This window comes from Prinia subflava, chromosome 22 (genome assembly GCF_021018805.1).
Source record: "Prinia subflava isolate CZ2003 ecotype Zambia chromosome 22, Cam_Psub_1.2, whole genome shotgun sequence".
NCBI classification, from domain to species: Eukaryota; Metazoa; Chordata; class Aves; order Passeriformes; family Cisticolidae; genus Prinia; species Prinia subflava.
Window position 1 is genome coordinate 6,934,857 of NC_086268.1, and position 15,956 is coordinate 6,950,812.

At 44.4% G+C, this 15,956-nt stretch overlaps 1 protein-coding gene across 3 annotated transcripts in view; it reads right to left on the bottom strand.

The window, feature by feature from the left end:
- Positions 1 to 4,375: 4,375 nt before the first annotated feature.
- The window catches only part of APLP2 (amyloid beta precursor like protein 2), a 47,434-nt gene continuing 35,853 nt past the window's right edge, over positions 4,376 to 15,956 (bottom strand). For 2 of the 3 annotated variants that reach the window (XM_063418072.1, XM_063418070.1), the window contains 7 exons: positions 12,305 to 12,404; positions 11,595 to 11,765; positions 10,991 to 11,026; positions 8,194 to 8,276; positions 7,302 to 7,376; positions 6,659 to 6,814; positions 4,376 to 5,918 (listed from right to left, as the gene is read on the bottom strand). In XM_063418072.1, the coding sequence (XP_063274142.1) occupies positions 5,817 to 5,918; positions 6,659 to 6,814; positions 7,302 to 7,376; positions 8,194 to 8,276; positions 10,991 to 11,026; positions 11,595 to 11,765; positions 12,305 to 12,404 (723 nt within the window). In that variant the 3' untranslated portion in view covers positions 4,376 to 5,816. The remainder of the gene's footprint in view (positions 5,919 to 6,658; positions 6,815 to 7,301; positions 7,377 to 8,193; positions 8,277 to 10,990; positions 11,027 to 11,594; positions 11,766 to 12,304; positions 12,405 to 15,956) is intronic. The other variant, XM_063418071.1, reaches the window with a different exon arrangement.

Genomic DNA, 15,956 nt, shown 5'->3' on the forward strand with positions numbered 1-15,956 from the left:
AGAGAGAACTGGATGTGTAAACATGACTGTTTTGTGGGCAAAACTTTGCCCACAAAACTGTTTTGTGGGCAAAGAAATTCCTGTTCTTCTTGGGGTAGAGAAGGTTTATTCTGTATTTTGTGTTTAATTGTGAAGCTTCTTCTCTTCCAATTAAACCCACTTAAAATATTTTTAAAAAAGAAAAGTAAAAATAAAGTAACTTTTGCTTTAAACTTTTGCTTTATGGTTTGCTTACTTTTATTTTCACTTATTGTTATTTACTATAATTTTCACCTTTTTTTTTTTAGTTATTTTAAATTATTTTTTATTTTTAGTTATTTTTCTTTTCAGTTACTTGTATTTTCACTTCTACACTTTATTTTTAAAACAAAAATATATTTAAAGACAAAAACCCCCATCCAAACATTGCCAGCTGCCCCCATAGTTGTCCCACCTCAGCCAAAATCCAAACAACTGAATAGGTTCTGCCCTGCTGTTTACCACTGTAGAAATGAAAATGAAAGTGCTTTCAGCTAAAAAAAAGATAAATCCAGCCTGGCACCATCCAAGAGACCAGAGTTTCCCCCTTTTTTTGAGGTTGCCATAGACAGAGCCCTACCCCTCAGAGACCTTGCAGCAGGAGACACTAAACAGCTGCTATGCTATAATCCAGAAGGGGGATTAAACTCAACCATCTGCATCTCCCTTACCACTCACTGACATTGTCCAGAGCACAGAACTAGAAGCACCCTCAGCCTCTTCATCATCAGAGCAATATATTTTACAAGGGGAGATTCTTCACAGCCACACACACATGGGATGAGCAGAATGTTCAAAGCCAAGAGTAAACACATTCAAAGTCTCAGGTTTTTTACTTTCTACTGCACAGTCAGATAGAGAAAAGCCCCTGGTGTGCAGGCAGGGACTCAGAGGAGAGAATAGGTGTGCTCCCTGCCAGGGAATGTTCCCAAGGAGCAGGTGAGGATGAGGAAGGAAATCCCAGCTCTCACATGAAACAGGTGAGGTTCTCCTGAGAAGTTGCTGCCTCCAGAGAGGCCTCCAGCCCAGGTCCAGAGGATGTATTTGGACCAGTTCATGTGGCCATGGAGACTGCAAAGATGTTGAGGATGTCAGCAGGATCACCCTCAGGTAAACGGACTCCCCTTGCTCCTTCTGCTCTCACATTCAGGGATCATATGGGGAAATCTAAGGCATGGAAACAGAACAGAACAGTGAAGGCTCCTACCTTCCCACAGCACAGCCAGGCTGTGGGACCCAGAGCTCCACGAAGCTCTAACATGGGAGGATGATGAAGCATTCAGAAAACTGGGATGCTGTTCCAGTATGACACAGCAATTCAGGTATTAAGTTCCACAGACTCTGTCCCATCACCTCGTCCCCTTAAGTGTCTTTACCCCCTCTCACTGACACACATCATGGCAAGGTTTTGGGGACATGGGACCACGGCCCTCAGGTCCAGCCCCTCCCACCACCTTCAGCCTCACACTCCAAGCACCAGAATCCGTTCAGAGATGGGCTCAGGGAACCTCCCTGACACCATCCAGAGACTGATGGTATTAAACAAGTAGCTTGTTCAGCACATAGCCTGTTTTCAAATTGCTCTCAGGAATGCAGTGCTGCTGGAAATAATATTTTTCATTAACCTATTCTGGCAGCACACACAGCCTCTGGGTCAGGGGTTAAGTGCGTCTGCCACAAAGCACAGTCTCCACACAGGTCACTGGTAAATACAGCAAAATGCTCACGTTTTTAACCCACTCACTCCTGCAGAACCACATACACGTGAATTAAACCCTCATCTCTGTCAGATGCTGTGCTCAGCAGAATCTTCTCCCCGCCTCTGCAGCAAAGGTACCAGTGCCTGCTGGGATAAAAACATGAATTTATAGAAAGGAACCCAGAAGATTAAGGCTGCTCTGATTCCTGCAGTGGGGAAATAGCTTTTGAGCCTGCTGCTTTACAGTTCCCTAAGACTTCCATCCCATGATACTGCTAAGGATCACAGCCAGGTGATCTGCATGTGGTCCCACTGAGACATGAAAGCAGGAAAGCTCCACTCACCCTTGCTTTCCCTACCTTACTCTATTATGTCCTCTAAAAACTGTCCTTTTAATCACTGTTGCCTCTCGCTGTACAAATGTGAGAAGCCTTCATCACCACAACAAAGCCACCGATGCCACTGACTGAGTTGCATCTGCTCTGGAGAGCACCCAAATTCCTGTGTGGTGGTACCAACTTTAAGCACCACACTCTTGCTGGACCAAAAGGACACCTCACCTCAAGACTTGCAGCTCTGAAGCACCCCAGGTCAAAGGATTAGGAGGGTTTATGCGCTCCATCAGGTGAATGTCACCTTTTGGTGGGGCAACAAGGAAAGGCTCTAGGCACTGCACCACCACCTGCTTGAGCTCCTCACGAGCACCTTTAGTCTCTTCTGTTGGCCAGGGCTGAGTGATCAAAACCCCATTTCACACAAGTGTTGCTCTGCAAATCAGAGACAAGTATGGTTGGTAAAATCAACCCATCCACTTCCCATCCACTTGCTCCTGTGCACAGAAGGGGTCTGACATTGATCACTGTGCCCTTGCAGGAGGGCTAAAAACAGCTTCAGGAGAAGGGAGAGAAACTGACCCAGTGCTTCCTCTGTTCACAATTCCCAAAGGCTCTTCTTAAACATCCTGTTTCCTACCAGAGAGCTACACTGCTCCTCTCAAAGCACTTTTTCCTTAAAATCAGTTTTTCTGTCGAAATGTAGCTCTCTAAAACATGCTGCAAGTCTGTCCCCAACCAACTGCTCCACTGTGCTCTGAATCATGTAAGCATCTTGCTGCCATGAAACTGCCGATATTTCCCCAAACTGCCCCATCACCACTTTGCTGGGATCAGCCCCTGCACTTGCACAGCTGATACCAGAACACTTGGGACATGCCTTAGCATCCATCTTCAAGCAGCTGAGTTTCAATATGACTTTTCAGAAGCTGCGGTCAAAATCCATTCAGAGAATCTTGGCAATCTGTACCAAAGTGTGGAACTAATAGACTTTGATTCCAGCCTGATGCATTTATTTTGCAGGACTAATTGAACTTATCAAAGGAAAAATCTAATACCCAAATTCAATTCTGGAATTCAATCTGCAGCCTCTGCAATTTGTTTCCCTCGCAGGTCACCCTGCCTGGGGGTGCAGTCCAAGAATGGCTTTGGGCTGCAAATATGCTTTGCCATAACTTAAATTAAATTTAGTTTAAAATCAAAAATCTTTCCCAAGTAGTTGTGACAAGCCAACAGACGGCATTTTCTAGGACAGCATCTGCTCTTTCCTCAGTGTCTGAATAATTTAACCACAATATGGAGGTTCCAGTGGAACCAAGGAGACCAGGTTTAAGGAGAAACAGGACATGCAAGTGCTTCCTGTTCCAAAATTGCTGAACCTTCTTTTTTCCTCCTCTCCCTCTCTTCCTCCAGACCTATTGGAAAATGCACAGATCAATATGGAGGAAAATTAATTCTCTCTATTGACCTCTAAAATGATATTCAAGTAGCAATGACTCTTTGGATATTTCACTGAGATGAGAGAGGAGGAATCTGTGCTTGAGGTCACACCTCAAAGGAAAATAGAGAGGAATGACACATGGGAGCAGAAACAGATTTGAGCTTTACAGGCTGTTAGTTTTAGGTGTTCTGGAAGAGAGACCTAAACCAAACAGTTATTTCCCTCATAAAACAGCAGCAGCGATACAGTGAGCACTAACCTTAATTAGCTGATCCTGCCCTGGGCTCTATGACTAATTATTTCAGATCTGGCCATCCACAAGGAGCAACTACAGAAACTTGTGTCACTGTGAGGTCTTCTTCCATGCCTTCGTATCTAGGAATTCTAAGATTTCCTGCTGTCCTCCTTCTGCTCAGCCCCGTTCCTGAGGCCTGTAGGTAGCACAGGCTCTGAGCACACAGCACAGGGTCCCTGTGGCTCCCAAGGAAGTGCAGGTGGATGGCCAAGGACAGAACAGCTCGATCACAAAGAGCCTTGGCTCTGCCTGCTCCCACAGGTTGTGTGAGCAGTGCCCTGCATGGCAGGAATGGGGAGAACCATCTGCAGGACCTTCCACATGCAGCCAGAGGCAGCCCCAGCTCTCCCCGACCTGCACTCCAGCAGCTGCTTTAATGCTACTCAGGATCTGGCTGTCAGTTTAGTGTCCTGCCTCCTTCTCTCCACAAAGGTCACCAGGATCTGGAAATGCCACAAAATACTCCAGGCATGGTTATACACCAATACTTGAACAGTCTTTCTCACGGTCATGGAATGGTCACATGAGTTTGGCAGGACACGGTGGGAGGAGGGGGAATTAGAGCGAACCCATGAATAAAGAGAACAATGTGGAAGTTAAAGTGTTTATTGATGTGTTTAAACTTTGTACATTCCCCACAGACCACACTAAGGAGTTTGCAGGTAAATCTGTGCATAGTGGGAAGAAACACGGAAAGGGGAAGAAAAAATAAAGTCACAGGAAAAATAGAAAAAATACACCACAGGTTACCAGAACCCCCAGATTTAAAAAAGCCATGAGCATTAACACCAACTATACAAGCATTACAAAGACATGATGATGGTGAGTGAACAATGCCCCTTTTGGTCTTCTTGGGGCCTATGCATCCCATTTCTCTTAAAGCAGGCAGCATCCCTTCCCCAACATGTCACTCTCTTCCCTGCCCAGCTAAGACAGCTCTGTGTCTGTCAGCTCCTGAGGTCCCAGTTATCGCAGTGATTTGTCATTTCTGGCCCAACATCACCCAGGGAGATGCAAAGGCTCAAAAATCTGCAGCTCTTAACTACTTACCATGTTGGTGAGGCAGGAGAGCTGGGGAAATTAGAAAGTAGTAGCAAGAGGGGGCTGTTAATGCCAGGTGAGTTACTGAAGGAAATTGGCTGAGAACAGAGGATTTCAATGCAATACCAGAATTTCCAACTCTAGAGCAGAACTGAATCTGGAAGGGGAATGTGCAGACATCAGTATGCACAAACCATGTTCTAACATTCCACTAGAATAACTATAAACAGAGATGCTAGAAGCCTTTTAACTCCTTGCCTCCAGGGAGTCTTGATTTCTAGAGCCCAAGCTGCTAAGCAGCAGGGTGCACACCACTGGCATGTAAAGATGGGGGGGTTGTTTTGTTTCTTTCTCTTTTCTCCTTTTTTTTCTTGGTATAAGGAATTTTGTTCGTTACCATTCCCAATTGCTTCCTTGCTTATGCTGTAATACCTCCTACCCCTAAATTAATCTCTTTGCAACTCCCAGTGAAATTCACTAAAACAAAAAAAAAAAAAAAAAAAGGAAAAAAGAAGAATGCTTTATATATAAAAGCCAAAATGACTGAAGAGCCACAACTGTGTCCTTTTTTCAAGGTAGGCTGGTACAAACGACCCTCAATATACAGGTGGTCTATCAGAAATAAAAATCAACATTTCCCATTTTTATATATATAGAGCTTGTATCAGACAACAGTACAACAGAACTGGTATTTCTCAGATTATTAAAAAAAAAACCTACATCTCAGTCAAATATCTGCAATAGATCCATTTTTCCCATTTAAGGAGATTTATATATCATATTGTTATATTATCATTTCTTCACCCATTTAAAAGAATGGAAATTGCAACTCTACAGTAGTAATTATAGTCTTAATGATCCAGGAGTTCTGAATGTAAGATGAAGTCCTCTTGAAGCAACTGTTGGTCAGTAGTTGATCCAAAACACTGGACTACTTTGGCCCTTCGCCCGGCACCTTTTCCTGTCGGGGCTATTCTATCTTCATCTCTTTTATATCTGCATCTGCTCCAGGTATTTGTAAGTGGGATTCTCGTAGCCATGGTTTTGCATCTTGCTCAGATGCCGCTCCTCAGGGGTGAGCATCGGGTCAACCTTTGGAAAAAACATATGACAGTGGTCAAGGAGAGGTTTCCAGGACTGATTCCAAGAGACAACAAACACAGAGTGAATACTGTGGTGAGCAGTAAACAGGGAAAAAAGGTAAACTGCAAAAGGTAATGGAGTTGCTTGTTCAGGAGCTGATGCCTCCTGCCCACCTAATCCCCTGTGGGGATGTTCTCACAAATCTGTTATTGCTCAGCCAACACTGCAAATCAGGGACCCACTTCTCCCATTATAGAGCTTGTTATGATTTCCTGCATGGGTGGGGCAAAGGGAAAAACAGCTTTCTCTGGGCTCCATTAAGTTGTCATAGAAATGTACAAGGAAGAAGGATCTGCTCTTCAGCATTTGGCCAATCACAACATCTTAATCATCAATTAGCTGGGAGGATAAATTGCTATGGATTGACTAACTGACTGCCCTGCTGAAGATATTGCCTAAAAAGCTGATTTACTGCTAAATCCTACCCTGAGCCAGCCATGGAAGCCTAATTGAATCCTAGTGATAAGCAAACACAACTCTGGAGTGGCAGGTGCCACCACAGCACACCGGGGACTGGCACCTGCACACCGAGGAACAAGCAGTGGTGGTGTCAGCAGGGACAGAGTTAATTCCTACCCAGCCAGAAGCAGAATTCTCCATGGCCTGGCAGCTCCTGCCATCCTCTACCCCCACACACAAGTGATTCAACACTGACTATTTTCATCCTCACTTATGGAGCTATTTCTCACCTCCACAATTCCATGGCTGATGGTTCCATACTGCCTCTTCCTCAGCATCACCAAGCTAATGACTATAACTGTAGCTATGGCAACAGCAATCACCAACAGCCCAATGAGGGCACTGCTGCTGAAGCCGAAGTCATCACGGAGGGAGCTGTCATTATCCTGGAGGGAAGAAAACAGAGCAGGCTGAGGAAGAGCTATGAGGGAGATGCCTTGCTGAACACAAACCTAAACCATGGCCACTAGTAAGGTCTTTGACCCATCTGTGGTATTGAGATATGACTGATTATACACTAGACAGTGTATATGTATCATCCCTAAGTATTCCACCCCTAAACATTTCACCTCTATATATTCCATCAAAAGGGTAACAAATGCCAAATTCTTTCCCCACTTAGTAGCTCTGGACAGACACTGGCCCATATCACTTCCCTATCCCACAAAACACTTTTGTAAGAGGAGTCAAGTTAATATCTAATGTGTGTTCACTGTTTACATCTTTATGCATAAAGAGCTGTACTGTGTTTCACTCTGCATGAGCCCCCAGAGCAGCATCCAGGCACCAAACCCTGAATTCATGGTAAAAATGGGAATCACAATCCAGCTTTAGGAATTTGCCAGTCCCTGGATTCAGCAGCCACAAACGTACCGGCTCATCCACCAGCCCTCCAACACGCTCTGCGTTGAAAATCATCTCCTTCACATCAAGGGTTTCATCAATTACCTAAAAACGGCCACAAAAGTGTTTTATGGAAGGATCCACACAAAACAGGGAGGAGAAGGAAGAGACCTTTAATGAACACTAGCAAAGGCTCAGGACTACTTACCATCTCCCCTCTGTTCTCAACAGAATGGAATGTTCTTCAACTCTTATAAGCCACCAGAGATAGTATTACAGCTAATTACCTCCAGACTACCTCAAACTGAAGCCCCCCCCTCAAAAAACCCAATAAAAAATAGGTGCTAACTTTGGACCCAGCATTTCTGTTATGTAAGATCTAACCTGTGGCTTTAAAAGAGCATTGAAAGGAAGTCAAAAGCTGACTTTTTAACTTTTTATACCCATGCAACTGAGGCAAAGTGGCTGTCTCTAGAACCTAGAGAATTCTTAACTCTGTGGGTAGAGACAACTGGTGCTGTGTCGCTCACCTCAGAGGAAGGTGAGGCCCTCCCTGCCATGAAAAATATGTAGGAACACAGATGGAACACATTAGCACTCGATGTTTTCAGACAGTGAGCTACCTAGTGAAAATAAAGGGACATCAAAGGGTCTCTGCTTGGGAAAAGCATTCCTAAATCAGAGAGCTCTCAGACTCAAACTGCCAAAGATCTGAAGCTTTCTCCTTCCCTCCCCCTCCCACCCTTCTGATGCTAATCAGTATTAAGAGCCTACCACAGTCACCAAACTGACTCCCCCACACCATATGGATAACGAACACACTGACATTCTGTGAGCTGGAATGAGACATGGAAACAAGCCACTGCTATTAATTAGTGTCCACGGCAGGTTTAGCTTCACAAAATAAAGGTGGAGAACTCACCACATTTTCATCCACCTTGTTCTTGCTGTTAATCACTTTTTCTTCAGCGCCAATCAGCCCATCCAGCTCAGTCATGCCAGAACCTGCACCGGAAGAGCGAGGAGAGCCCATCAGGCCTCAGGAACATTTTGGAAGGGTCACCTACTCTGTGTAGAGCTGCCATGGATCGTGCGTTGAACTGCACAGACTGCTGAGTATTAACCTGTCCTCATGCTGCTGTGTCAGAATGCAGCTCACAAGCTACAGTGACAAATGATTAGGAGGGCTGTTAATGAGGGGAAATGAGGTGGCAATGAGAGGAGCAGACAGGACTCATCACCAAAATCAGGCTGAGGTGTCAATCCAGACAAACCACACTGTTAAGTGTTTCTGTTAGATGTCTCCAGACAAGGCATAACACACAGTTAAGGGCTGCAGGTGTCACCCTGGGTCACCAACACCCCTCCGTGACCCTGGACAGGAGTGGACACACATCCACCTGCCAAGAGCCAGCACACAGAATGCTTGCAGCATCGCCCATTCTGCTGAAGTAAGGCACATCAGCAAGCACCTCGGGAATGAGAATTCCAAGGTCACCTGGCGTGGCTCTGTAACGAGCTACTGTCCCATATCTGGCACAAGCCCAGAAACAGTAAATCCCAGGGCAAGCGAGGAGCAGAGACTCCAGCCTTTGTACCAGAACACTACTACCGCACTTCCAGGGTGGAACCAGCACTGGCTCAAAAGAAGAGTATCAATTAACAGAAGGCTCTGCATAAACTGTTCTGATTCAAAGCATTTATAAATAGATCAGATCAGTGAGAGAGTCTGATGCAAACTGCCCTGACCTGACACAGCACATTAGGAAAAACACCAGTGTTCCAGTGGCGGTGGGGACACTGCAATGACCTGTGACGCACTAGTGCAAGAACAGGACAGTGAAGCCTGAAACCTGCAGTGGGATCTTTCCAATGATGTGGGGGAAATTCTCCTACAGCACTTCAGGCTTTGCTGGTGACTGCAAACGCCCCTGCTGCACAAACTGCTGAGCTTGCAAGGTGCCCAAGACATTATGTCAACAGCTGCTGGAATTGGCAGCATGTTCTTTGATGAGATGCAAGGAAAGGCTACTTGGCTTCAAGGCAAGTTTTTACAGTCACAAGTTTGTATTGCCTGAAAATGCCACAGAAATAACATTTCACTATGAAACCTCTCAGGTTTTAGTGCATCACATTTTCCTTTGGAGGCAGTGACCAGATTCCAAGCACAGCCAAGACTGCCAGTCTGACTTCTCACAACTATTGACTTCCATAATACCATGACCTGCTTCAATGATTGGGATTTTCAGGAGAAACCAGCCACAAATAGTTTGTACAGAACTACCGTATCAGCTTTTGGCCTATGGTTGCATTATTCCAGTCTCAGGAGCCAATCCAGCACAGCCTCCAGGGCTGAGAGTTCAGCTTCTGCACTGAGCTCTATTTGTGCTCTGTGTGCTGTACCAAGTAACAGACCCAGTTCTACGTAGCTCAATGGCACAGTTTAAATTTTATACCTCACAGGGAAAAAAACCCAAAAACGCATACCTGCACAAAAATCCCCCCCCATCCCACCAACCCAAAACTCCCTTGAAACCCTTGAGCAATTCAACGAAAAGGGAAGGGAGAGGAGGAACAAGTATAAGACAATCGTTGTCCCCAGGTCATCAGAGACTCTTATATTCACCCAGACAGGGAGAACTAACACAAATTAATCACCCTCAAGTCAACAAAGCAGTTGTCCAAAAATTTAATAAATAAAAAAATCAAACTAAAGTATCTCCCAATTCTTGCCAGAGCAGTCAGCACACTGTACACTGTTCCACAAGAGAGATGAAGGTGACTTACACTTGCAGAGAAACACGGATAATGAGAATAGTTTGAAGCTATTTGGCCTTCACTGTGTTACAAAACTATGTATGCTCACATGAAATAGTTATTAGCAAAATTTTTTGCTCTCCTTTGAGATATACACAATATATTTGGAACCAAAGGCAGATTAAAACACTGGGTTTACTCCACACACAGCTCATGCAGCACTACTCTGCAAGAGCCTCCCATTTCTACTGATCTTTCCCTGATTCCATATCACTAACGGAGACATTATTTAATGCTAATATTTCTATGCTGCTCTTAAAGCCGCATTTTAGCCAGGCAATGAGCTACTGCAGAATTAATCCTGAGTTAAGGGAGAAAAGGAAGACCATACACACTTTGCTGGTATGGAGAGATGCTATGTGTGGGAAGGTGATGCCGAGGAAAGCACAAACATGGAGGAGGAGTCTCCTGATTTATCTGTCCCATACTAGCTGACTCCATAAGGACAATTAGATGGGAAACAGCCTGTGTCCTGAAGAACACTCAGTCCTTGTTTAGTGGTGTCGTGCAGCATCGAGGACAGGTCCCGCAGAAGGCAAAAGAGCCTCTGGACTGTTCCCCACCAGCACAGCAGGGTTTAATCTGAGAAGTGTCACACATGGAGAGATGCAAAGCACCACTGCAGACACTGGCCAAGGCCACCTTTCCCAAGGGCTAAGAGCCACTCCAGGTACTCCAAGACCCTTGTGAGCCCATCAGGGAGGAACACAGACAATTAGATGCTCAGATGAGCTGGCTTCTTTAACACTAGGCCTAAACAAGCAAAACTGAACATAACTGATCTAAGTGAAAGCAGGGAAATGAAAATCAAGGTGAGTATGGAACTAAAATGAAGCTATCAAACACACTGAGGAGGTAGGAGAGTGATTGAAAGCACTGTGAGGGAGCAGCTTAGAACCAACCTTTTTTCATTGGATGGTACAAATCCGGCTGAGGATCTAGCAGGAGGGAAAACAAAAACAAAAATAGCAGAAAAAGGAGATTAAGAGAGAAAGGAAAAAAGGCTTGTGCATGATTTCTGACTCAGACTCTGGGAAAAGCTTTTAGTCTACAGCTTTAAGCTCAGGACTCTGTTCAAGCTTTTTTAAAGTAAACACGCACACACCAGGTTGTCAACACCCAATTATACAAAAAAAAATTATATACATATTAAAAAAAAAAAAAAAGGGAATTCCTTCAGCCCTTCAGCAGGTCACAGCACCAAGATTAAACATTACACAAGAACATTTTTATTGAAGACTGAAAATTAATTCCGGCGTCAAGACACACTGTAAAAACTTAACACTCGCTGCAAAATGAAAAGAGAGGACAATTTTGCAGAGAAGAATCAGAAAATCATTAGAGCAGCTCAGCAGACATTACGTGCAGCACTGCTTCTCCAGTGAGAGTCCTGTCAGGGCCACTGCTTTATTCTGTGTCACCCAAAGAGATGGCGCTTTCTCTGTTCCAGCTGAGCCCACTGTCTAAGGAAAATCACCAATGAACCCCATGTTCAGTTCCACATACCTTCACTTTCAGGCAAGGCTGGGAAGGTTTTCACCTGGAATGGGTGGAAAGGTTTGCCATCCAGGGGAATTTCTTCACTTTCTTCAGAGCTCACCCTGACATCCACCTGGGACTCAGAAATGGAGGATGTGAACTGATCCATGTCTGCACGCTGCTCCTGCAGCAGCTCATCTGAAAGGAATAAGAGGCATTATTACACAAACTGCATGAAATCTGGCAGCGACACAGAGAGGCAGATGGTTTGAACCAGGCTGAGGCAGGACTGGCAGGGGAACACTGCTCTTAGAGCTGCCAGGTTATTTTATCTTGCATATCTCATCTGGAATTCTCAGTAAAGGCATTGGTTAGAAATACATTCAAATAAGGGCCAAAAGGTTTGATGTGGCAAGAGGTTTTGGCAAGATGGGATTAACCTATAAGGGAAGAAAGCATCTGGGTTTTTTTAATGGGTCTTTTTCATCTCCCTTAGAGAGACAGCTTTGCTATTCTGAACATTGTTGATTAATTTTTTTTTAAATGGACAGTGAAAATTTTTGAGAACAAGCTATTCTGACTGGCTATTTTGTAACATCCAGACAGTATCTTCCCTGAGCCCAAGTGCTTGTTGTCAAGGTCACTCCCTCAAATGAGAGAGCAATCTTTTGGAATATCACTGGATATAAAAACTTGGGAGTCTTTACACAGCAACATAGGAGCTGGCACATACTCACCAATCTCATCCTGGATTTCTTCAGCCACATATGGCACCTTGTACAGCAGAGACAGGCTTTGATTCATCCGTTCCTCAATCACATGAAGATGTGTCATCACCTGCAGATGTAAAAGAGTGTGTTGGAGTAAGCAAGAACTGTCAGTCACTTCACAGTACAGTAAGTTCTTTCCTTACTCAATAAAATATCTATTACTGGTGGATCTGCCATGGTAAGCAACAAGGGACACAGATCCATCCAGTCCAATTCACTGACCGATGCTCTCACACTTGACTAGAAATGGCTGTCTGCAGACAGGGCTCTCAGGAGTTTGGGAAATGTTAGGAGTAAGAGAGGATTCAGCTGACTCTCACTGTAACCAGCTCTCCACTGGAAACACTAAAAGCCACAAAGCTGGTATTTCCCATATGCCCAACATAGTCATAATTCATCTCATGTAGCAGCTTTATTAAATGGATTATCATTCCTGACTGCTACAAAAGATACAGGCAAAAAGAGCAGACAGGCTATTTTATCAGCTCTGGTTTCAGAACAAAGGTTCCTTTCAAACCAACTGTGACATTACATTTGTCCTACACCCACTCATGGCAGCAGTGTTCTCCCTTCCTTTGAGAAATACATTCAAGTTCTGGGCAAGCTCAAATCACTTCTCCCAAGCACGTTAAATCCAGCAATGAAGTCAGGCCTGACCTGAAGAGGGTGCTGCATAATCAGGGATCAAGGAGAGCAAGGAAAACATTTACATGGATGGCCAAACATTGCAAAAAGCTAGTCAGATGGACCTCTTTCACAGTCTGATGTGTGCTTGACCTTTAAGAGCAAGGATGAAAACAATTTAATTTTGCATGTGGCAGCTTGTCAATCAGAGAAATCGACTGAGGAGCTTAGAGTGCATGTGAAAAGTAAAGGGAATGGAAATTGAACTGGACCACTCATCCCTCACATGTCGATTTGTTGACACTGTAGCCTTCAGAATGAATTAAGGACTGTTTAGGGTTTAGCTTAAGAATACAGTTCACACACTCTCTCCTGGGCTGTGGCAGCAGTAGAACAAAACACTGGGTCAGGCTGAGCTTGACATGTCTCTGAAAACGTGATCATGAATTCTACATGGAGAGCCAAGCACCATCATAACCACCACAGCTGCCACCATCCTCCTGGGAATGTGTAGCTTAACAAGAATCCCAACCAGTGGGAGATCAGGAGACACGAGGTGAAGGTTCACTGCCAACACCCAGAAACAAAATGGAACCCACGGAATCTGCCACCTCTCAGAATGAGGTTGGCTTCTGGAAAATCACTGACACCACTCTGCTTCTCACCAGAGATCAACAGGCTCCAGGCCCTGCCCTACACCCTTAACCCAGGCTATTTCCACCTCCTGGTTATACAGTTTTTTATGCATTTTTTCCCCGCTGCCTATTTCTTCCTCTTGGCAGCACTGGATGTACTGCACTGTCTTCCTCCAGCTCTCGATTCTTTCTTCGTCTTGTTTGACTTTTGTGCATTGCAGAATTCAAAGATATGCAGCATACCAGCCACAAACTGGGACTAGGAAGATACTCTTAAAGCTGCAACTGGACAGTGAATTCTCTCTGAACCTGAGAAAGGGCACACCCTCCAAACACATCTTCCGGTGTTAACAGGCCAATCTTGATTTCAATTTTGAATCAGTTTGGCCTTTCAGTACATCTTTCACCACTTTAAAACAAGTGAAAACAAGTATCAACATAATTCCAAAGATTTGCAGTGTATCTGCAATGTAACTCTTACAAGTACAATGGCTAGGTTTGAAGCAACATATTCACATACACTACCCAGCAGAAGGGAGAGGATTTTCTGGCTGTTCAGAAATAAAATACAGTGTAATGGTGCAGTGGGTCTAGTGCTGGCCAAACGCCAGTGCACCCACTAGAATTATTAACTCATTTTCTGCTGTGAGATAAGGATTAGAAGCGGAGCAAAGCAGGCTCAAAATTTTAAAGGATATTAAAAAAACTTTATCAACAGAATTAAAAGAAAAATAGTAAGAAATCAGAATAAACCTTCAGAAAACTTCTCCTCGCCTCCAACTTTAATTTCTTTTTCCCATTGACAATGTAAAGAGACAAATTTGGTACTTCCAGTCAGTTTACCACTTTTAAAATAATCTTTCTTCAGATGACTTAGGGAGAGGAGTTTCTCCTGTCATGCAATGGAGACATTTCCAAGAAACTGTGTTCTTCTGATTTTATTTTTATGAATAGCAGCCGCCCTGAAATCTAGAATCATGAAGTCCCTCCCATGGTTTGATAGTTTCCCACAACTACTCCTATGGGTAATTTCAGTTTATTGGGGTGCAATTTTAAGGATGAACTGTTCTAGTATAGAAAGAAAAGTTCTTTTATCTCTGGGAAAAGGTTTTCTTCTTCCATTCCTGGGGCATGGTTTTAGCTCTCTCATTTCTCTCTGTTCAAAGTTGTCATTGGATCACAGACACCTCAATATATGCTTGGCTTCAACACGGGTGTCTCTGCTCATAGCTGTGGTTAGAACACTACATCCCTCCAATGCATACCATGAGTTACAGGGGGGAAAAGAAGCCTGATGCATCAATTATATCTTCACCATAGCATTACAAAAGAATTTCAGCCCAAGACTAAGGCATCTCCTCATTCTCCTCCCATCTGGGATTTGACTCCTTCTTCACTGATTTGGTATCTCCATGTTCTTTCCTTCACATGTCTTCACCCTTTCCTTTTCCTCTCACTCAAGAGAGGATTGATGTCTGCAAGTTCCATCTGTGCGCTGAGAGTCAGCACCTCACCAGGCCTGCGGATGGCCACGTGGCCTCTGCCAGGCTGTTTCTGGCCCCTGCCGCAGGGCTGCCTCTGCTCTCAGCCGCCAAGCAGAGCCAGCCCGGCCCGCTCTGGAACCTGGCAGAGGCAGAATCTCAGCCGAGCCGCACCGTGCTGAAGGCTGAGCTGGCTGGGCCACACGGCAGAGCGGGGCCGGCCTGGCCTGGCCAGCGTCCCGTTACCTATTCAAAGGCCTGAAGCAAGAGGGTTCTTCCCGGGGCTTGTTCATTTTTAAATGAGACTTCACAGATGCATGATCGGTTTTCTTAAGTGGTTTAACAGGGTGTCAATATTCAAATCCAGCCAGCTGATTGATTCTGTTGGGTCTGGAGGAAGCTGTTAAGCAGTCCTTGCAGAGAATCACTTCTGTAACTGATGGATTTTCTCTTTTCTCTAAAAACCAAGCTATGTTAAACCATGACAAATGGTACAACATAAACTCATCAAAACCAGACTTTCTGATAAAGCTATTGACATTGATCAAATGCTTGGAAAGGGTTAAGAATTATGCTTTGGAAACCAGGCAATAACTCTGCAGAGGCACAAGAAAATTCCCACAAACTTTAAACACATGCACTATGAAGAACAAGCCTAAGGAAAGCAAAATGTAGACAGTTGGAAGTGAGGAAGTCTGTTCAAGATAACCAAGTCCTCAGCAAATAAATTTCAGGGGTGCTTGATAAAAGGAAATATAGAACTGATACTGACCTAGTTCTAAATCCCTAGACTTGTCACTGTGACCAACAATGTATAAAACAGAGCTTAAATTTTTGACACTGAGTCAGGCACCAAGGAAAACCACGCAGAGGGAGTGT